This window comes from Centropristis striata, chromosome 1 (assembly GCF_030273125.1).
Source record: "Centropristis striata isolate RG_2023a ecotype Rhode Island chromosome 1, C.striata_1.0, whole genome shotgun sequence".
NCBI classification, from domain to species: domain Eukaryota; kingdom Metazoa; phylum Chordata; class Actinopteri; order Perciformes; family Serranidae; genus Centropristis; species Centropristis striata.
The window spans coordinates 5,963,311-5,986,529 of NC_081517.1; the positions used below are offsets into that span (position 1 = coordinate 5,963,311).

Below are 23,219 nucleotides of genomic sequence, written 5' to 3' on the forward strand. Positions count from 1 at the left end.
TGAGGGAAATGATCTTGCTGCATGGACAGATAATTTCGCTTGACAAGATTTCTTGAATTAAGATTATTAAATCTAGAAATAAGCATGTTGAACGCTTAAAATAAGAAATTAACTTTTAAAACAAGATAAATTATCTAACACTTCTACAGCTCAAGTTTTTTTTTATCTTGGTAATAAACAAATAATTGTCAGGTCACTCTGCTTGGGCCAGTTCATCGCTGCTTGCAGCTTTAATTTATCTTGTTTTAAGAGTTAATTTCTTATTTTAAGCGTACAATATGCTTATTCCTAGATTTAATAATCTTAATTTAAGAAATATTGTCAAGTTAATTAATGTCCATGCAGCAAGATAATTTCCCAACAGGTGTTTTTATATAGCCTGGGTATACCCATACTGCCTTGCGTACTCAATTTAATTTCGAACTGTAAGACAGTCTGGTGTCCATGGCCGTTTCTTAGCCCTGTTTTAGGGATCCAATCACAGAACGCAGACACACACACACACACACACACACTGACTGTGAGCTGAAACTACAGAGCAGCCAGAGTCAGAACATGTTGCAGAAAAACTTTGCAGAAGCAGAATTGAGCATTTTAGTCCTAAAGTAGAGATGGGCTAGTCTGGCTATGTAAACATCAATTTCTGTCACTCTACTACGTCATCTGGTATAACTGATACGATTGGCTAAGAGCTACGTAGACACTTATGATAGAGATTTGTAGCGCCCAATAAACGGCTCTGGAGGATCGTAAACCACGCCTCCTCTATAGAGAAATTAATTGGTGGCATCCAGACTAGATCTCATTTGTGATATAGTCTGGTGTTAGCCAGGCTAGTTTTTATTGTGTTTTTAGACAACACTTTTTTGCAGTGCAGGAAGTGTTGCTGTGGAGTTTTCTTAAATGACAAAACAAATGACTGAATGAAGTTGATGTTGCAAACAATAAAAATACCCAGGTGGGAAATAGAGGACTGACTTAATTAAATGTACTTTAATTGATAAACCATCGTGTGTCCCTGGTTGCCGCTCATTCAGAGATGTGTTTATTGTGACAGGACTCTTTACTATTAAGCTCGTTGTCAGCTTGTTGTGGCTCGGCTCGCTTCACTCCGTCGACTCTTAACACTTTTGCTGGCTGCCACGATCACCCATTATGCAGACTCGCCGTCACGCCAAAATTTAGGGGCGCCCCGCCTGACACTCGCCAGCCCCCTCACACATAAACACACAGATAGCCGTCTTTGTTTATTTTTGCCTCATTAGCTAATTAGTCATCCACTCAGTCACCGTGGGTGCACCGGCGTCTTGGCTGTCACTCTGTAATTGCTGGAATATGTTGAGACAACATCTAATTTGGACGTGGGTCACTGGGGAGATGCAGGCTGAGACCTTTTCAGTTCTGGCTGAGATGAGACACTGAAGGATGAGGGACGCTGCAAGTTTTGTAAATGTGCTGGTGGCAACCTTGACATGGGAGAAGAAGCTCTGCCAGTCTCAGAGGGAGTGTGGGAAACTTAAATCACCATGTGTTTAAAATGTGTACGTCATTATGGCAGCTTTCAAATGATCCACATATTTAGCACATATAAGCATTATAGAAACTAGTTTATAACACACTATAATGGAGCTGAAAGCAGATACAACAAGTGTTTATTAATGGACAGTGATTCTCAACATTATTCGTTATTCGTAAACATATATATTATATATATTATTATAATTGTGTTTTACTATATTTTCTATTATCTTTAATTTTTTAATCATTCATCATCATTTCATCCTGCCTGTATACACCACTTAAAAATGTTTTAAATGCCATGTGACATAGTCATAATTTATTTTTTATTCTGACTTACTGGATCAACATTTTGAACCAAAAAGAAAAAAAGAAAAAACAACATAAATGTAATCTTGTGATTGTGTGTGATCCTGTCATCCAACTCTGGTTTTTATTTTAGTCATTTTGTGTCTTTTTTTGTCATTTTTTGTATTTTTGTGTCTTTTGTTGTGTCTTTTTTAGTTATTTTGTGTCTTTTTTTAGTCAATTTGTGTCTTTTTGTGTCTTTTTTTAGTCATTTTGTGTCTTTTTTAGTCCTTAAGTTCAACATAAAATGTGATTTTGAATCTTTTTTTTAACTTTCAAAACACTATCATGCTCATAAAGGAGTTTACATCCAGAACTTTAGAGGTAAATTTACAGGAGGGCTCCACGCTGCTTTGTTTTTACGTCTGGATGTCATAAAGAAGTCATGCTTTGGCGCTTTGACTCCAGAGGGTTAATTAATGCCTATATCTGCTAACAACTATAATCTAATGGGTGATCAATCATTTATAAAAAGTATATAGACTGCTTATGAATGTTAAATACATTTGGTAAATGGTATTTGGGGCAACACATCAGTTAAGGCACAATGCTTGTCTAACAAGCTCAACAAATTCTATTTCCCTATAATGCTGGATTATGAAATTATTTTGTTTATAGGGGACATATTATGGTCAATTCCAGGTTCATATTTGTACTTTGGGTTTCTACTAGATGTTGTCATGTTGTCATGCTTTAATGTTCAGAAAAAACACATTTTGCTCATACTGTCTGAATATATCAGTATTCATCCATCCTCTGTCAGTAAAGCTTAATTGTGGAGCTGTCTTTTTAAAAGCCCAGTCTCCTCTGATTGGTCAGTTTTCTGTCCTCTGGGTGTCAATGGACATTCACTGCAGCTGGTGAATGACTGTAATGGTGCTGTAGCAGCACTTTCTGATGTCCCGACGCCTCATTTCAAGGCCCACTTTCTGAATATGGGCTGTACGCACTTTTCTGTGGATTGAGTGTGTCGATACTTAAATAGAATTTAAAGAGCACATAGACATTTAAAATAAAACACTGCATGAAATCTCACTTTCTGTAGTACGGGCACATTGACATTTGTGAAAAAAGATGGGAAAATGTCTGTCCTCATAACAAGCTGCTCCGAGTCTCTACCATTAAATGTAAGACGGCCGGTCATTCTCATCATATCTTGATTACTGTTCAGTGGCTTCGGGAATGGTGGTTGGAACCTGGTTTACCAACAACAGTCTCCCAAATGTTAAAAATAAAATCCATTGTTCCATCCACCCCTGATGTAACTTCCTGCCCCCATTACTATGAATGAATGAATGAATGAATGAATGAATGAATGCTTTATTTCGGTTAAAAACACAACAACAAAATAAAATAAAATCATGTTTTTACAAAAGAATCAACCAGACAGCAACCGAAAAAGGAATAGGCTGAAGCCCCACTAAAGGCTTTTTTTTGCCTATCCTGTACCATCTACATGTACACATTACATACATTAACTGAATAATTCACATCGTTACAAAACACATAGCTTGGTCACTAGCTCCACTTCAGGGGTTTGTCACTTAATGTAAACATGTGGTTTTGTGGCATTGCTGTAACAACTAATGGTGTCATTTACCAAACTCTGATTGCCAAACCACGAATTCCTGTGAGTCAGGGTTTGGAAATTCGAACTGTTTACCTTCCCAAGTAATTCATGAAACAAAGAAAGATCAATTTAATTATGGAATGACATTGAATGCTATGTTACTGAAGGGAATATATCAATTGGGTTTATTTATATATGTGTTTTAGTGAGATATAAAATACAATGTTAGATTATATATATAGTGTTTTACTTTATAAGCCACTTATTTTGTTTGTTTGTTTATTTTAATCATTTTCTTTCAGGCTGTCTGGTTTTAAAGTTGTGATTTTATATTGTCTATTAATGTGGTGTGTAGACCCTTTTTGATGAAGCAAAAGTAACAATAGTACTTTTATTTGAGCTTTTAAATCATAGAAATACTCCACCAACATGTTTCCAGATTGTGCATCAGAAAGTACTCATTTCACTGAAGCATTGGTGAAACAATGCTATCACTAATATATATATATATATATATATATATATATATATATATATATATATATATACATATATATATATATATATATATACATATATATATATATATATATATATATATATATATATGTTACCTTCATGACTGACTGGCTTCTCCTTGCATCAGGGAGCGCGCTGTAATATTCCTTCCTGTGAAAGATGGATGCCTCGTTGTTCAGTGTAAACCTCTTGATGAGGCCTAATGAATACAGGAGAGACAAAAAGAAAGCACAGTCAACACAATTAAAGTTCACTGAGTTGATAATTTGCTCATTATGTTCAGCATATCATGGCTTAATCTGGATTTCGTAAGGGATCTGGCACTGCATGAACAATGTTGGAAATAATTGCAATAATAGAGATGATTAGATTACAGGCATTAATATGTGTGGGGGAATATAATATGTTTTATTAAACTGCTGGGTTGTTTGAGTCTGTTAAGGATGTAAACAGTACAGAGTACTTTAAATGTGTCAGTCCTTCCACCATTGCTCTGATTTCTCTTTTTAGATGAACTCGTCATTCGTCCATTTATCCTCTCTCACCTGTAACTCCTCCCCTTTACTCCCATAACTCTACTATCAATCATTCTATAATTATTTTTTTAACTTTTCTGCTCTCCTACAACTATTTCTTTTTTTTTTAAAACTTCTCTTTATTGTTTTTTTTTCTTATGTTATGTTATGATCATTTATGCTTGAAATCAACACGAAAGAACAGAATGAAAGTAGAAAAATAAAAGCAATAAAAAAATAAAATAAAAACATGGTGGAGTCAAATCAAATATCAAAACAAAATTAAGATTTACAAATAAAAGACATTTAGATATTAATAATACAACTTGGAGAAGTTTTCTAAAATTTACATTTGTTAATTTTTCTTGGGGTTATATTTAGTATAATAGTCCATAAATGGCTGCCATATTGTGTAAAAGGTATTTATCTTACCTCTCAGGGTGAATTAAATTTTTTCTAACTGCAAATGTTTCATTATATCATTTCCTACAACTATTTCTGTCCTTCACCTCCTTCCTCTCTTCCGTCCATCTCACTGATGCTCCTCATTCTGTCCTTAAATCTTCTGCCATTTTCACTGTGCATCCTGTTTTGGCTGCAGGTTGTCATGGCGGCGTGTACCAGAGGAAGCTCTACCGAGACCTGATGGTAAACTACAATCGTCTGGAAAGACCCGTCCAGAACGACTCTGCACCCATCGTGGTGGAACTCGGCCTCACACTGCTACAAATCATTGACGTGGTGAGTGTGTGTGTCTGTGTGTGTTTTGGTTTGGCATAGGTGTAGAGCATGGGTCTCAAACTCACGGCCCGCGGGCCAATTGCGGCCCTCGTGACGATATTTTGTGGCCCTCACCTTGATATGAAAGTTTAATGTGAGTTTTATATAAATGGCACTTTACCGTGTTGTGTGTGGAAGGTCGCTTTAATTACTTTTTTTGGTCATATTGTGTATTTTTTTATACTTTTGGGTCTTTTTTAAAATAATTGTATGTCTTTTTTGGTAATTCTGTCTTTTTTTGATAATTTTGAGTCTTTTTTTAGTAATTTTGTGACTTTTTTTGGTCATTTAGTGTCTTTTTAAGTAATTTAGTTTTTTATCTTCATTTTGTGTCTTTTTTTTGTATTTTGTGTCTTTTTTTTGTCATTTTGATACTGCCTCCAGCAGCCCCAGGTAATTTGAGTTTGAGACCCCTGGTGTAGAGTATGTAAGATGAAAAAATGAGGATGTGTGTGGAATTCATTTGGAAATCAACACAGAGAACGAGTAAGAGAAAGTTAGGTTGAGCACTCATTGTCAAACTTTTTGCATATTGTATGTTTCTCAGGATTGTTTTGTTTTGTTTGTGTTAAAGGTATTCCATGCGATTTATTCTCAGTGACTGTGGTGCATGCTAATGCACACACCTTGTGCTTACTACACTTCATCTTCCTCTCAACTTAAAACTGTTCCTCCACCAGAGGCAGTTACTAACCAAGCGAGACTATTCGCCTTTGAAAGAGCAAGTTTTTTGTTTTTCCCTTCGTTCCTTTTTCATTCCGCAGCACCACGGGCCCTCTGTCCTTTCTTTCAATCCACAGGAAAATTCAATCTCAGTGTTGAGATATGCCCTCTCACATCTTTGCCCCTTTTTCCTTTCCGAGCTGCTCCTCACTCTGCCACCCTCTTTCTGCAACAGTTAAACATTTTGCAAAATTATTATTTGCCTTCATACTGAGAGCTAGATGAGAAGATGTTCAGAAAATAAAGTTACAGTTAGGAGATGTTTATCTTAGCTTAGCATAAAGACTTAAGAGTAAATACAATGGGTTGTTCAGGGGTTTCTGCTGGACCATTCTTTGACCTGGTGGTGCAATAATTGACTGTAAGTCCAGTCCACTGAATGTTGCTAACAAAAAATAAATATGGCAACACCGGTTCTGTTCAGCCGGATGCCGCAGTGTGTTGTGTCAGGTAGTTTCAAGAGGCAATTTAGCATCAAGAAGCTGAGGAGCTTCGAGCGAGGACTACAGTAACAGTACTTTTCACACTGAGACTTTGTGTATATCGAAATAAATTAGACCAAGAGTTACTACTGCTGGAACCTACTTCAGGACAGCATGCAGCCTTACAGTGATGATATAAACAAAGGAAGGTTAGCCTTGATATTTTCTAGCTAACGATAATGAAGGTCATCCTAAAAATATGATAGCAACAACATATCTTTTTTCATGTTAAGCTGGCTGATGTTGGTGATCCTACATCTATAAGCAAGAAGCGTCTCATCTCTAAGTCTATTTAGCTTTATTCACTTCTTATGTTGCATTACTATGTTATTCAGGGATGACATTCATGTTGCTTAGCGTAATACCCATAATATTTTGATATGAGATACATACATGCAATATAGTATATCAGCTAATTGGGTTCATGTTTATGTACTTTTAGTGCAGCATACTGCGTAATGTGCTATCTCACCATTAGCATTCTAAGCGGAGATTTAAGCCCTTTATTCCGCATCAGTTTGATCCATTGAAATCAGTAAAAACAAAACTTTATTAACTGACAGCTAAGCATAATATGGACGGAAAGATAGCGTTTCTGTGTTATTTAAGGTTAAACTAGCAAGAGGCATTAACATTACCTACAAAATACAATCTCACACTATATGAATGCATACTTCCTACAGGCACTGCACTAGTTAGGCTAATTCCTCTTAGTAGCTATATGTTAGTAAGCTAGCGTTTCACTAACAGTAGGTAACCTAAGATGTTATATATACTAATATGTGACTGTGAAGAATCCATCACCATCTTTAATATTTGGTTCTCTTTTCAACATAGCAAGCTGAGCACATAGCATATCTAAGGAAAGCAGCAAGGTTTAATGAGGTCCCACATAGTGTTGGCAACTCTTTTCCAATGAAAGTAGGTATTACCAGCTATAAAGGTCATAAAACGTTGTGGTTGTGTCGGTTGACTGCCTGCTCAGCACAAGAGGAGAGAAAGAGACCCTGTGCTATTGGCAGAACACCAGTGGACTGTGATTGCTCTAAACTGTTGCATGGGAATGAATTATAATAATATATTGTTTGTCGCTAGTGGCATTTTAGAAATAAAGTTGCTAAGAGGGTCTGGAAAGTTGCTAAATTTAACGAGTTGGCAACAGTGGTTCTTCTGGCACCATGCACGCTCAACTGTTATTGGATCACAGAGAATAGAGGGTCTCTGTTGGTTGTCTGGCAACCTCACTGTGGCCATTACTTTGTTACACCTGTACAGTTGGTACATTGGCTGTTTGGATTGAATTAACACAAACTGTACAAATGTTTCAGCAATCAAATTTGGGCAAAAAATGCAAGGTGAAAATCACTTTACTTTCTGTCTGAACACACCTGTAGACTCTGACAAGTCACTGCAGCCAGCAAAGAAGAAGTCAGGTGCATTAGTCATCTTATACCACACCAACATTTTTACTTTCTGATTTTTGGACATATTATTGAGGTAAAACTTGTTAACTTGTGAGTTCAAAGTGTTTTTATGACCTGTTTTCCCCCTTAAACAGTACCAGACTGGCTATTTCCAGTCCAAGCTGAGCTAACTGGTTGCTGATGTAGCCTTAAATATTTACCATACAGATATAAGAGTGATATTCTTTAAATATCTTGTTTTTGATAACAACAGATCATTATTTCCATTTTGCTTCTCATACTTTATGAAGAAAACAGTTTTTGTATTATTACATAGCTAACTACTTGGCTAAGTAGCTTGCTAAGCTAACTACTTAGCCAAGAAGTTAGCTAAGTAGTTAGCTTAGCAAGCTACTTAGCTAAATACTTTGCCAAGAAGTTAGCTAAGTAGTTAGCTTAGCAAGCTACTTAGGTAAAAAATGGACATGGGTAATTTTTGACCCATGTTGTGCATTGGAAGACTAGTAACACAAAAAGGGATTTTAATCAAAAATGAATAAAGGAAAACATAAAAATTAGGAATTAGGAATACTGAATGATGAAAATAATTTGTTGAAAAGATATAGAACATAAAAACTCTGTCAGGTCATATTAGACCCATGTTGTGCATCAAAGGGTTAAACACCTCTGTACTCTTTCCCGACCCCAAAACAAGACCAACATTTCTTCTTCTTCACATTTATTTTAAAATCTTCTTAAGAGCTTTGTTTAAAACTTCAGTGTCCTACATTTTATACCCACAAACACCCACAAAACACACAGAAAACCCATTTAGCTCATTGTTGCCACAATCCTCTCTTTCTCTGTCGCTCTTCGCTCATGTCAAACCCTTGGCTCTTAAATCGACACTTCTGTGGTTTGGGTAGAGTTTCTGTCACATTTCATTTAATGTTTTGTCTCTCCCGTGTTGGCCCTGTGCCTCATCATGTGTTTCCTCCTGCTCCCCATCTCATGCACCTATCCTCTCTCCAGCCCACACACAACTTCTTGCCTGTTTGCCCCACCACGCAGCCGGAGCACTCATCCAAAAAACCCAAGCCGACACCCCGTCACATCCTTGAGCCAGCCTTGTCACAAGACATGTACGTCTCCTCATGATAACAACATGCTAGTAAGAGCCGTTTGCTGGCTGTAATATAGAATTCCCATTCTATTATTAATATGGGCAGGTCTCCTGAAGCACATATGAAACATTTTAATGTATTCTTGGAGCTTACAAACGAGACGCAGGGTGAAGAGGTGAGCTAATCTCCAGAGAGAACGTATGGCGCTTTTCGATCATGATGTGAGGAAACCTTTAAGTGCTTTTTTCCTTTTTAGTTTAATTCAAAATTAATTTAGTGTTAAATAAATAGTTGCACATACTATTTTTTGCAAAAATAAATGTTGGATCTGCTTATACATCTACAAGGACCAAAGTCAAACACATTTGTTGAATATATTTTTTTCTGCATCTTGGTTATAACATCTTCTCTTTTATTTATATATTTATTTGCTACTATTTATTAGTCTATTTATATATATATAATATATATATATATATATATATATATATATATATATATATATATATATATATATATATATATATATATATATATATATTATCATGCTCTATTTCTTATTTATTTATTGTTTTATCTTTTTTATCTAGCTTTTTTTTAAACTTTCTATTGTAATTATTATTTACTTTTACTTTTTTGTAATCTTATCTTTATCTTTTTTGCTTGTTTCTATGTTTCGTTATTATTATCATTATTATTATTATTATTATTATTATTATTATTACTGCCTCCTTTTTTATGTGAAGCACTTTGTGTTGGATCTCTCTTGTATGAAAAGTGCTTTACAATTAAAGTCTGATTGATTGATATGTTACTCAATAGAACTGACATCTGTTTGCTATTTATATATTGTTGTTAACTACATTGTTTGTGACTCCATTCATAATGAATATACTGGCAAGAGCCTATGAATTAATGCTTACTGGGCAGTTGTAAATAATGTAAAGCTGGTTGTGTGAGTGTGGGGTTGTATGTGTGTGTGTAATGTGGCCTTTAGTTCCTCCATCTGCTCTGGGTAAGTCTCTAAGCAGGGAATTGGGGCAGGTCGATGCCCACTGACTGGGTTCATCACCATGAATAATGACAGACTGACAGACTGGTCACCAGCCAGCAAGGGAAGGGCCACCATGTGTCTTTAGTACACTGCAAGAAAGCCAACTTGTATTTTTTGGCCTAAAACAGTGATTTAAGTTAAGTAAAACTTGGAAATATAAATTATTGACATTTAGGGCAATAATGTAAGTTAGCACAACAAAGGAAGCCAGTTGTCTGCTCAAAAACAACTTTGTGAGTTGTTGTTACTTATATCTATAAGTTGGGGTTCACAACAAGGGACAATAGTTCTGATAACTCGTATTTCTTTGTTGTGAAATGCGGGAAATCGGTGAAATTCGGTCATTAGCGAAAGCTAGCGGCTAACTGATGCTAGCAGCGCTGCTTATTACAGCTACAAGAGTAACCATTAGCGTATCAATGCTAACTCAAAATTGTGGTCGCAACATTAGCTGACATTTCATAGCGGCATTACAATCGTGCCAATTCAGCACATTGCAGAAGTTAGCAGAAGTAAGGATTAAAAGTTATTACAATTTAAAATTATAAGTTAGTACAATTTACAGTTGAGTTGACAAAAATCTGAATTCAGAGTTGAGCAAACTCAAAAACAAAACTTAAAATATTTTGTTTAATTGTCCAACTTAAAATTTTATCGAAGTTTGTTGCCTTGAAATTTTGAGTTCACCCAACTTTTCTTTTTTTTGCAGTGTAGCTTACAAAGAAACTTTTACTGCAGAGTAAAATACTGCCCTACAACATAGAGGCAAACGCAGAAAAACACAATACAACAAGAAAACATGATTCTAGTTGACCAGGTACATAAAGTCACTAAATGCCTGTCTAAACAACATACATTTTAAAGCTAACATTAAGCTAAAAAGAAACCACACCACAGTTGCATAACTTTAAGCACCTGACAGTATTACATAGAATTCCAACCATCAACATTTTTCTCCTCATTAGTATTAAAATGTAACAATAATCTTCAAAAGGTGCTTAAACTCTGTCGTCAATGACAAGCGAAACAAACCGCCTCTTACTCCTTTTGTAGTGAAAATCGATTCTCACACAATCGCCGCTCCTCTCTGTGATCCCCTCCTCCTCCTCTTCACCTCCTCCCCAACTCCCTCTGAGCTCCAATCTTATCTCCCCCTGTCCTTTCTGATCTGTCCCTCTTTTAAACAGCCTCCTTTCTCCGCTGCTGAAATAGAACATTGTGTGCTTTACAAGACAACATTTTCCTGTTCCTTTGCTGTGCGCGCGATCAAGCCTGGAATCGTGGAGATTTGGCTGTGTTTTTTTGCTCTATTATGTGCCTGACCTTGCTTTTGTGGTGTTTTGTGGGATTTTACTCAGCTGCAATAGGCTGTATCAGCCCCGTCACACCCGCCACCAACACACCAACACTCTAATCTCCCCATAAATCTGATCTGATTGGTTTTAGACACACTGCCAATGGATTGATGGACACTTGCTTTCAATGAAAGCTCCTTAACTGTGTTTTATTGCAAGTCATCTGACATCATATTGACAAGGACAAAAGCATTTCAAAATTGGTGCCTTGCTGTAAATTTCCATGTATATTGTTCCATAAATGGCTTTTCATTTGGAATTGATTCGGTTTTTATCTCCAGTAGGGAACAAAGGAATCACATCCTTCATCTTTTCTTTCAATCCAGATCAGAGGATCACAATCCGAGTCGATAAAAAGTGGAGAAAAGAAATCCTGAAAATATAAATCATATCTCCAAATCTGCCATTGTGCTTCCTGCACTGAGCTTCACTTTAGATTTCCATCACTTTCCTAAAAAAAAAAGGTCTTAAACCTCTGAAATCTTCGGCTATTATGTCCGTCTAACTTTGACTCACTTGAAAGGAAAACATAAAATCTGATCTTGAAAATTATGTTTTAAAACACAGAATTTTAAATATTGCAAATATGAATACAGGTTGAATATGTTTTATATATATACAGTACAGGCCAAAAGTTTGGACACACCTTCTCATTCAATGTGTTTCCTTTATTTTCATGACTATTTACATTGTAGATTCATCAAAACTATAAATGAACACATGTGGAATTATGTACTTAACAAAAAAGTGTGAAATAACTGAAAACATGTCTTATATTCTAGTAAGCAAAGGGTGGCTACTTTGAGGAATCTAAAATACAAGACATGTTTTCAGTTATTTCACACTTTTTTTTGTTAAGTACATAATTCCATATGTGTTTATTCATAGTTTTGATGCCTTCAGTGAGAATCTACAATGTAAATAGTCATGAAAATAAAGAAAACGCATTGAATGAGATGGGTGTGTCCAAACTTTTGGCCTGTACTGTATATATATATATATATATATTATTTCACCAGTGCTTCAGTGAAATGACATATAACAGGTAAAATGAGGATAATATCCAGTTCAATATTTTTATACTTAATATATTTGACATTATCTCCGGTTTCACTTGGCCAATATCATCCAAAAAAAATCTGGCATGGAGTTTGAAGCCATAACTTTAGAGGGAAGCTGATGGAAAGACTCCATGTTGCTTCATTTTTATTTGGTCACGTCATGAAGAAGTCATGTGCAGGTGGTTTCATGGCTTCAGAGGGTTGAACAGAACATTGTGATATGGAGGCTGACCAGGATGCCCTCGTGTTTTAACGGTTCAACGGAGACGGTTGAATTTCTGCTGCAACACAACAGAGTGGATGCAACACAGCCTGGTTAAGCGAGAACACAATGAGAAATGTCTCTTTATATTTACTCAGGGTTGATAGAATCAAATGTGAACACAATCAGAAAACTGTCAACTATGTTGTGCAAAGCAACATTTATTAAGAGGAATGTTTGTGACTGTTTGAATCTTTGTCAGGAAGCCTGTTGAAGAGCTGTTAGGTAATGTGCCAACAGCTCTCGATATAAAGCTTTTGCAGGTTTCTTTGACTTTCGCTTTGTGAAAACCCTTCGTGTAACCTTGGAAGTGGTGCAGGAAGAATTCAGATTGAAGCAGAGATTTTGAGAATACACTTATTTGCTTTCTGGTGGGGAGTTAAGCCCCATTTGGACTGGATTTATTTTTTATAGAGGCGATGAGGAGATTTTAACATTACCTGCACTGGTCTAGTGATTTTAATGTTGTCTGGAGCTCATATAGGGGTAATATCTACCCTCACCCAGTAATAATACAGCTGCAGTTAACAACAAAGCTTTTCCTCCGACTGAGTTTCATAAAAACATAATTTAATACCCAACGTATGAATTTGAAGCTATTCATAATAGTACAGCTGCACAAAGTGTATAAATAATAATACAGCTGCACAAAGTGTATTAACATTATTTTACTTTTTTTGCAGACATATTTCTAATTTAGCTTTGTGCATTTAGCATTTGTAAGGCAAGCTTTTGTGTTTGCTGTTTTTCTAAAATATAATTTCTTTGTGTTTTTATCTGTTTTTTGTGTTTTCTTATGTGTTTTTTGTATGTGTTTTTTTGTGTTTTTATTATGTTTTTGTGTGTTTTGAGTGTGTTTGTATGTTTTTTTGTAATTTTGTGTGTGTTTTTCAGATTTTGAGAATACAGTTATTTGCTTTCTGGTGGGGAGTTAAGCCCCAGTAATATCTACCCTCACCCCAGTAATAATACAGCTGCACAAAGTGTATTAACCCTGTTTTTCTTTTTTTGCAGAGATTTTTCTAATTTAGCTTTGTGCATTTAGCATTTGTAATGCAATCTTTTGTGTTTGCTGTTTTTTTTAAATATAATTTCTTTGTGTTTTTATGTGTTTTTTTGTGTTTTCTTATGTGTTTTTTGTATTTTTATTTTGTTTTTGTGTGTTTGTATGTTTTTTTGTAATTTTGTGTGTGTTTTTGGTTTGTTTTTCAGATTTTGAGAATACACTTATTTGCTTTCTGGTGGGGAGTTAAGCCCCATTTGGACTGGATTTATTTTTTATAGAGGCGATGGGGAGATTTTAACATTACCTGCAGTGGTCTAGTGATTTTAATGTTGTCTGGAGCTCATATAGGGGTAATATCTACCCTCACCCCAGTAATAACATACCATAGATAAATCCATAGAAACTGCAACCTCTTCTGCCATATCTGTTGGAGAACTTGTTGCATGGAAGCTTTGTACTGTTATTTCAGGTCTGCTGTCTTACTGCATTACTTTTAACTAAGTGTACCTAATAAATTGGCAGTGGCGATGAATGCTGATGAGGGTTTCCAGTCTCCACTCATGTTGTCTTTATTTCAGGCTGTTACAAATCACTTCCATAGAGATTAAAAAAAATAATCCTCTATATACAGTTTTAAACCTGAGGTGGCTGGGTGAAAAATAAGATCAGATTTAACATTAACTCTGTGATATGGAGTCTAAAAAAAGTGCTGCAGCTCAAGAAAGGCTTATGAGCTATAATCTAATTTAATGTAATGACAGCTGAAAATATCATATACATTAAAGCAAAGCCAAGAATTTTGAGAAGCATTGTTATGACCCATAACTCCTCAGAAAAGGACTATGAAACCCTAAAAACATTCGTATAGGTTGTCTGTGCAAGCAACTTATTACAACCCGTCTTCATATATACCATTTTTATTTTTGTTGCTAGGCAGGGAACTCTGGTTGTAGTATTATTATGGGAGAAAAGGCAAAAATCAGGTTTAAAGTGTAAAAAGTGGTAGCAAATCATCTGTCAGAGAAGAGATGAGAAGTTTTGGTTTGAAACAAAATTTTGAACTGAGCCATGTTGGTTTTGAAAAAGCTGACTCTTCAGAATGAAAGAGATCATATTGAAGAGGTTCATTAGGCCTACTGATATAATATTTTTTACACTGTTTCTCTATAAAGGCCAATAAAGCAAAATTTTCTTGTACCTGACAAGTTTCGGTTACCTTGCCTCTGTAGCCTTCATCAGAGGTGTCACGTGATGTTGGTGTGACATCGTCTGAGATGTGTTATATGGAGTTTTCCATCCTACCTGATGAAAAAGTGTGAAGTGATATATGAGATCCCCTGCCTAACATGCAATAAAACATACATAGGAGAGACTAGGGTTGTCACGATACTAAAATGTTCAACTCGATACCGATACTCTAAAATATTCGATACTCTATACCATTTTCTATACCACAAGGATAAAAACAAAGTCCCCAAAATTTTACAGAAATATTTCTATTAACAAGAAAAAATGCAACATTTTTGCAAATTAACAGAACCACAGGTTAAATAGTTATAATAAAAAACAGCTGTGCAACTACTCGATACTTTTGAAAATGAGTATTGTATCCGGATACAACGTTTTGGTATTGATACTTTTTTGAGTATCGACATTTTGACAACCCTAGGAGAGACAGGCCGACAATTCAGCACACGAAAAAAAGGAACACCAGAAAGAATGTGAAAAGGAAACATCTGGAACACTCATCCGTGCAACAAGAATGAAAGCAATGCAGGAAAATCTGAAATCTGCCATTTCAGACCACTGTAAGAGGGAAAACCATCTAATGAATTGGGACGTAAATATAGCTCGTTTTTCTCTGCCTGTACACACGACCTATATTAACATTTTGACAGGAGAACAGGCTGGACAGGTAGAGAATAGTGAGGGAATATTCACTGAATTTGCAAAAAAAGTTGGAATTGCAGACTCCACCTTTAAGATCCAATCTAACACACTCCTCTCCGACTATCCCAACAAGTTTCACTTTCAGGTTCCGCCTCTGAAATTGTGTCCCTCGAGAGAGAAAAACTGTGTGATAAGAAAGAAAACTATACAGTAGATAAGGTCTGCTGGGAGGAGAAATAGAAAGAAATAAAGTGAGCAAATTGATTTCATGACTCGATTTGACCACAGTAACATTAAAGGAAAAGTTTTCAAAGGCCTGAAACATGCCGTGTTATTCTAGCTCGAGTCACGGACAGAAGATAATGTGATAAATCAAAATAAAAAATGACTAATCCATGAAGAAACAGAGAACAGAAGGACTTCATTGCACATTTTTCCAGCAGTAGGAGGGAGGCGATACGTCAGCACAGCGTACAAGTGTATAACAAGGAGCAGAAGTTGTCGCTGTCATGTAGGATTGTGCAAAACAGACTTTAAAAAAGGTCCATTCCCACTGTAGTTTGTGTTTTTGGCTTTACTTCCTTGTGGCTCTACTTCGGACATTTTTCTATCTTTTTTTTTTCTTCTTTTGCTGTCTCATGAATTATCTCAGCCTGTCTGCTCTCATTCTCTCTCTGTCAATCTCCATTCCTCTCACTCTCCTCTCTTTCAAGGCTGAATTAACCATATGGGCATTTGGGCAATTGCCCAGGGGCCCCCGACCTCTAAAGGGCCCCGGGCAGTGTGGGCACAAGCAAAATATCTGCTTATCTCTCGCTTATATGTTAAACCAGGGATGGGCAACTTAAATGCTGCAGGGGGCCACAGTTTTTCATGTTCACTACCACAGGGCCACATATAGGACCGTGCACTTCATCAGATATGATGAAACTGCAATTTTAAATATGTTTACAGTGCAGTAACTTAACGTATTTCATGCTCAAATGCATGTATAACAGTATACATAGGAATACAAAAGGTTTGAAGCAAATAAGAAATAAATAATTTTTTTTTTCAGTGCAAGAACAAGTAATTTTGTGCATTTTTTACACTGCACTTTTAAGATTTCATGCTCAAATGCATGTAGTATACATGTACTGAGGGCCACTTCAAGTGAGGGTGCGGGCCAGATGCGGCCCCCGGGCCTCCAGTTGATCATCCCTGTGTTAAACTGTCCATCGGAGCCGTTGCTTAAAAATTAATTTTGAGGTGATTTCTGTTTGAAATGAGCTGAGGACCAAAATGCTAGTTGATTCTAGATTCTTTATTCTTGTTGTGTCTTGTCTTCCTCTGTGATGCCTCTATCAATTCAATACATTTGTGCTGCTGGGAATAGGTGTTGTTAAATTAATATTGGATGCTTTGAAAGTGGTTGCTTACTTATTTTTTTGTGAAAATTGAGGACACTTGCTTCACTAATTTCAACTTTTTTTTAATCATTTTGACTTTTTTCCATGATCTCAACATTTTTGTCATTTTGACTTTTTTCTTGTGACTTTAACTTTTTCTTTTCATTTTTTCTCATTATTCGGACTATTTTCTACATATTTTGACTTTTTTTTCGTGATTTTGACTTTTTTTTTCTCATTTCGAATCATTTTTTCGTGACTGACTTTTTTTTCTCATTTTGACCTTTTTTTCATGATTTCAACTTTTTTTGTCATTTTGACTTTTTTCTCGTGACTTTGACTTTTTTCTCATTATTTTGACTATTTTCTCGTTATTTAAATTTTTTTTCCTGTGATTTTTACTTTTTTTCCTCATTTTGAATCATTTCTCGTGACTCTATCTTTTTGTACGGTCTTCCAAATAAAATTAATTATTATTATATTTTTTTTTTATTATTTCAACTTTTCTTGTAAATTTGACTTTTTTCATGTGACTTCAACTTTTTTTCTTTTCATTTTGACAATTGCTTGTGATCTCAACTTTTTTCTCATTAATTTGACTATTTTCTCGTTATTTAGATTTTTTTTTCCATGATTTCGACTTTTTTTCCTCATTTTTAATCATTTCTCGTGACTCTATCTTTTTGTACGGTCTTCCAAATAAAATGTATTATTATTATACATTATTATTATTATTATTATTATTATTATGATCTATGTAGTGGGTCAATTTTGACAGATTATACTGATGCTGATGTGTTTTGTTTTCATAACATCATATGTGAGTGAGAGGCCTTGTGGTGCATTTGTAGTTCTATGAGTGTTTGCACATCTGTACATAAAAAATGCATTTGATGACAATAAGTTATTGATGTACTGAGTATATTAACTGTACATTACAGTAATTTATTCTGTATTTTGCTTGATTATGGTAGTTCTGGGGTTGTGATATTGGGACCCTTAAATATTGTTGCCCAGGGTTACAACAGAGTGTTAATCTGGGCCTGCCTCCGTCCATGTTTACTTCCACTCTCCCCTATTTCTCTCTGTCTGGCCATTTGACCATGATGTGACCCTTATGAAATCAAAAATGCAGCTGGGGCCACTGAGTCTGTTTATTCCTGTTTTTCCATGACGTATATAGAAATTGCTGTCTCTTTGTTGAAGGGCTGCATTCTTTCTGCTGAGTGTCTCTGTCTATTCACTGTGCAAATTGCTGTTTTTCCCATTTTATTTTCCCCTTATTTCTCTTTTTTATAACAGCTTCTGTTTCCTTGTATTACAAGCGTCATATAAAAAGGGAAAAAAGCTGAATGCATCATTGTCATTCAGCGAGCACGCCAGCGTAAAAAGCCACAAAATTATTTAAAAAAAAGACACAAAATTACTAAAAAAGACACAAAATTACAAAAAAAGACACAAAATGACTGAAAAAACACAAAATGTCCTAAAAAAGACACAAAATTACAAAAAAGACACAAAATTACTAAAAAAAAGACACAAAATTACAAAAAAAAAGACTGTGGTACGAACACACGACCTCTTCTGCTGTTTCTGTTGGAGAACTTGTTGCATGGAAGCTATGTACTGTTATTTCAGGTCTGCTGTCTTACTGCATTACTTTTAGCTAAGCGTACCTAATAAATTGGCAGTGGCGATGAATGCTGATGAGGGTTTCCAGTCTCCACTCATGTTTCCTTGCAGTACAAGCATCATATAAAAAGGGAAAAAAGCTGAATGCATCATTGTCATTCAGCGAGCACGCCAGCGTAAAAAGACACAAAATATTTTTTTTTAAAAAGACACAATTACCAAAAAGACACAAAATTACTAAAAAAAAGACACAAAATTACAAAAAAAAAAGACTGTGGTACGAACACACAACCTCTTCTGCTGTTTCTGTTGGAGAACTTGTTGCATGGAAGCTTTGTACTGTTATTTCAGGTCTGCTGTCTTACTGTATTACTTTTAGCTAAGCGTACCTAATAAATTGGCAGTGGCGATGAATGCCATAACAACCTTTGTTTTATAACAACTTCTGTTTCCTTGCAGTACAAGCGTCATATAAAAAGTGAAAAAAGCTGAATGCATCATTGTCATTCAGCGAGCACGCTGCTCAGCTCTGAGTCATCTGTGCTGCAGTTTGACTTCATCGCCGATCTGTCTCATAATCTCACCTCATGTTTACCAGACATGCAGTATTTATTTTTTATTTTCTCTCCCTCCTGCAGAATAATTTCTTTCCCTATCTGTCTGGTGCCACGTCTTGTAGCTGCTGATTATTCTCTCTCTCTCTTTTTCTCTCCTTCTGCTCCCTCCAGGATGAAAAGAACCAGGTGTTGATCACAAATGCCTGGCTGCAGCTGGTACGTCTCCTCTCCAAGCACTTTTTGTCTGATCACTGTGTTATAATTGTCATTTGGTATATTTTTGGAAACTGTGTGTGTGATGTTTGTGTCCTGTAGGCTCTGCCATTCATCTTTTCAAAAAGGGTTTTCACATCCAACTGCTTTCGAAGGCATAGAGTCAGATTTGAGCTGCAAGCAATAACCTTTTGTTTTGAACAAAAACTGTTTCTGTTACCAACAAAAAAGTGTTACATATCAATGAGTCATGTGGCCTCATGTGACAATATAAAATACAAGGCTGGAGTTTTTATAATACAGTCGTGTCAAATGGCACAGATGAGTTTTTATCTCACAAAATAAAAAAAGGTAGCATCATTGGGTTGTGTCAAAAATGATATTTTGTAAGTTATTTATTATTTTATGTAACTGAATAATAGCATGGTAAATGTTCATTGTCAGAATCAGGCTATATCACCAGAGGGTGGGGATAAATATACCTTATTAGGCCAGAAAAGGCTACACATATTACGTCACATATTTTTAAAGAACACTGAATGTAAAATGTAAAATCTACAAAGAATGCCATTAACTGGATAATAATAACATGCCTCCAGGCTTAATATAATAGAGGAAGTGAGCCTTAAATGTTTGTTGATCACTCAAAGTAACTGAAGATTTTTTTTTTTTTTTACAAATAATAGTTTTAACACTTAGTTACAGCCGAACTAAGCTAAGCTAAATTTCCATATCCGTCAATACAAAATGAACATCATCCTATACTGAAAAAGCAACATGATCTCACAGGAATCCGTGAAATAGCCACGGATTCGCTTAACTCAAAATCCGTGGAATAGCCACGGAATCACTCAAATTTCCGTGAAACTGACACGGATTTCATTACAATGCAAGTTAATGACAGTCATATCCCGTGGCTATTCCAACATACAAAGTGATTATGTACATTTACTGAGTGAATATTTAGAAAATAAAACATATATTTCTCGCTAGAAATGTGATCAAAATCCATTTTTATGCAGAAACAAAGTCAAAATATTGATTTTTTTTCACTAAAAATGAGAGAACTGTCCGCCATGTTTTTTGTTCTGACCGCCGGGACCTTGAAAGTCACGTGACTTGGAACAAACCAATAGGAAAAAATATCCATGGAATAGCCACGGGATATGACTGTCATTAACTTGCATTGTAGCAAAATCCGTGTCAGTTTCACGGAAATTTGAGTGATTCCGTGGCTATTCCACGGATTTTGAGTTAAGCGAATCCGTGGCTATTTCACGGATTCCTGTGAGACCAGGTTCTGAAAAAGACTTATGATAGAGAACATAAACATAAACATAAACATAAATGCTCCAGCATATGGAGAAAGTCAGTAGCTTATAGTTGCTAAGCTACGATGTGGGGTGCCTTAATTTTCCTGCATGTGTATTTTTGCCATCTAAGCAAGTGGAAACAAAGCTCCTTAGCTCAGCTCCAGCACATGTATCCCATTATGAAAAGGTGAAAAGAAGTTAATGGTACCAGAAATATGAATCACATTGCTCAGTAAAATGTTACATCAGGCCAGTCGGTGGTACGACTGCCTCATTATTACAACGGCCCCAGAAAGAGGAGACACCCATTAAGGATGTCACAGCCTACACTCATTCAGCTTGAGTCGGCTGCTGACTGGCTTATAAGTTATGAATTAATCAATTATTCAGGAAACCACCACTTTAATACGGGCATCCACTTTGGTGTAATGGCTTAAGGGAGCTTTGCAGATGCAGCAGATTTTGAATGAGACTCAGGAAGTAGCTCACAGGATTTGCGGATTGCAGGTTTATCAGGAAATGAATGTCCGTACATCCAGTTGGATAGGATTTTATGTGGTGTTTTAACTGTGAGAATTGTAATGAGCTTAAGTTTTCTAAGAACTAGGTGTTATTTTTGTGCTCTCCTCTATAGACCGCGCTTGACTGCTGGAAGAGAAACCTTTAAATCAGGGGTTTCAAACTCAAATTACCTGGGGGCCGCTGGAGGCAGTATCAAAATGACCTAAAAAAGACACAAAATTACAAAAAAGACACAAAATGACAGAAAAAAACTAAGTAACTTTAAATAAAAGACACATCATTACTAAAAAAAAGACACAAAATTACTAAAAAAAGACACAAAATGACTGAAAAAACACTAAATTACTTAAAAAAAGACACAAAATGACCAAAAAAACAAACACAAAATGACCTAAAAATGACACAAAATTACTAAAAAAGGACACAAAATTACCACAAAAAAAGACACAAAATTACTAAAAAAGACACAAAATGACTGAAAAAAACACTAAATTACTTTAAAAAAAAAGACACAAAATGAACAAAAAAAGGACACAAGCACCAAAAAAGACACAGAATTACCAAAAAACAAAGACACAAAGTTACTAAAAAAAAGACACAAAATTACCAAAAAAAGACACAAAATTACATTACATAACATTTCCACTTCTTCCGGTAACAACAACACGGCAGATAATAAACGCTCCGGTAGCAGCTGCCTTTCTTGTTGTTAACGTCGTCATAGAAACAAGTGAAAGCTCCAGCTGGAGCAATAAAAGGACCTTCCACACACAACACGGTAAAGTGCCATTCATATAAAACTCACATTAAACTTTCATATCAAGGTGGGGGCCACAAAATTTCGTCACGAGGGCCACAATTGGCCCGGGGGCCGCAAGTTTGAGACCCATGCTTTAAAGGGTCAGTTCATCCAAATTACGAAAAAAAAAAAGATTATAAACATCATTCTCAGCTGTTCCTCCATGTGAACACAATATAGGTGAATATATTTGTTTGTGGTGCTTAAAATGTATCAGAAATCTATTTTTCCAGGAGCTGTGTTGCTCTGAATCTGGATAATCCACAGATCAACAGTTTTCACTGGAACTACCTTCTAACAAAGAAATAGTCTGTACAACACCTGTTCACTGTGAGGTCACTCTGGATTATTCAGAGGGTTACGTTATGAAGTTTATTGTTGTGAGGACACAAATTAAATTCTGTTCATCTCTATTTTTTTGGGATGAAGGCAGAAATCTCACAGATATCTAAAAAGTTAACAAATGTCACTCACTACTTCTTACTCAACTACATTTAGCTGACAGCTTTAGTAATGTTTCATGTAGAAAATTAAGATAAAACATGATAAACTGAAAGTGATTTTAAAAAAACTTAATAAAAGTATATTAAGTAGTTAAAATGTGCCCTACATTGAGAAAATTAAAATGCAGCTTACATGAATAAATCAATAATGTGTTGTGTTTCTTGTCATCATTTACTTAACTCTATGGAGTCTTATAGGGCTATTTTGTCCATTTTTGAATCCTTTTCATGTCTTTGTAAGTAATTTTGTGTCTTTTTTGGTCATTTGTGTCTTTTTGTGTCTTTTTTGGTCATTTTGTGTCTATTGTTGTGTCTCTTTTAGTTATTGTGTGTCTGTTTTTGTCATTTTGTGTCTTTTTTGGTCATTTTGTGTCTGTTGTTATGTCTTTTTTTAGTTATTGTGTGTCTTTTTTTGTCATTTTGTGTCTTTTTTGGTCATTTGTGTCTTTTTTTGGTCATTTTGTGTCTGTTGTTGTGTCTTTTTTTTTGTCTTTTTTGGTCATTTGTGTCTGTTATTGTGTCTTTTTTTTACTTGTAGTGGAGTAATTTCACAGTGTGGTATTAGTACTATTACTGCAGTAAGAGATCTGAATAGTTCTTCCATCACTGGTTCTAGCTAAGGAGGCTTTGCAGTGGCAGCAGTTTGTTGGCAGTAGGTTAAATGTACACTAGAGAGATGCAC

General features: G+C 35.5%; 1 protein-coding gene across 2 annotated transcripts in view; it reads left to right on the top strand.

Annotated features, from left to right (window-relative positions):
- LOC131993929 (neuronal acetylcholine receptor subunit alpha-7-like) overlaps positions 1-23,219 on the top strand; it is an 80,577-nt gene that overhangs the window by 15,292 nt on the left and 42,066 nt on the right. Inside the window, exons 2-3 of one of the 2 annotated variants that reach the window (XM_059323760.1) lie at positions 5,072-5,211; positions 19,359-19,403. In XM_059323760.1, the coding sequence (XP_059179743.1) occupies positions 5,072-5,211; positions 19,359-19,403 (185 nt within the window). The remainder of the gene's footprint in view (positions 1-5,071; positions 5,212-19,358; positions 19,404-23,219) is intronic. The other variant, XM_059323838.1, reaches the window with a different exon arrangement.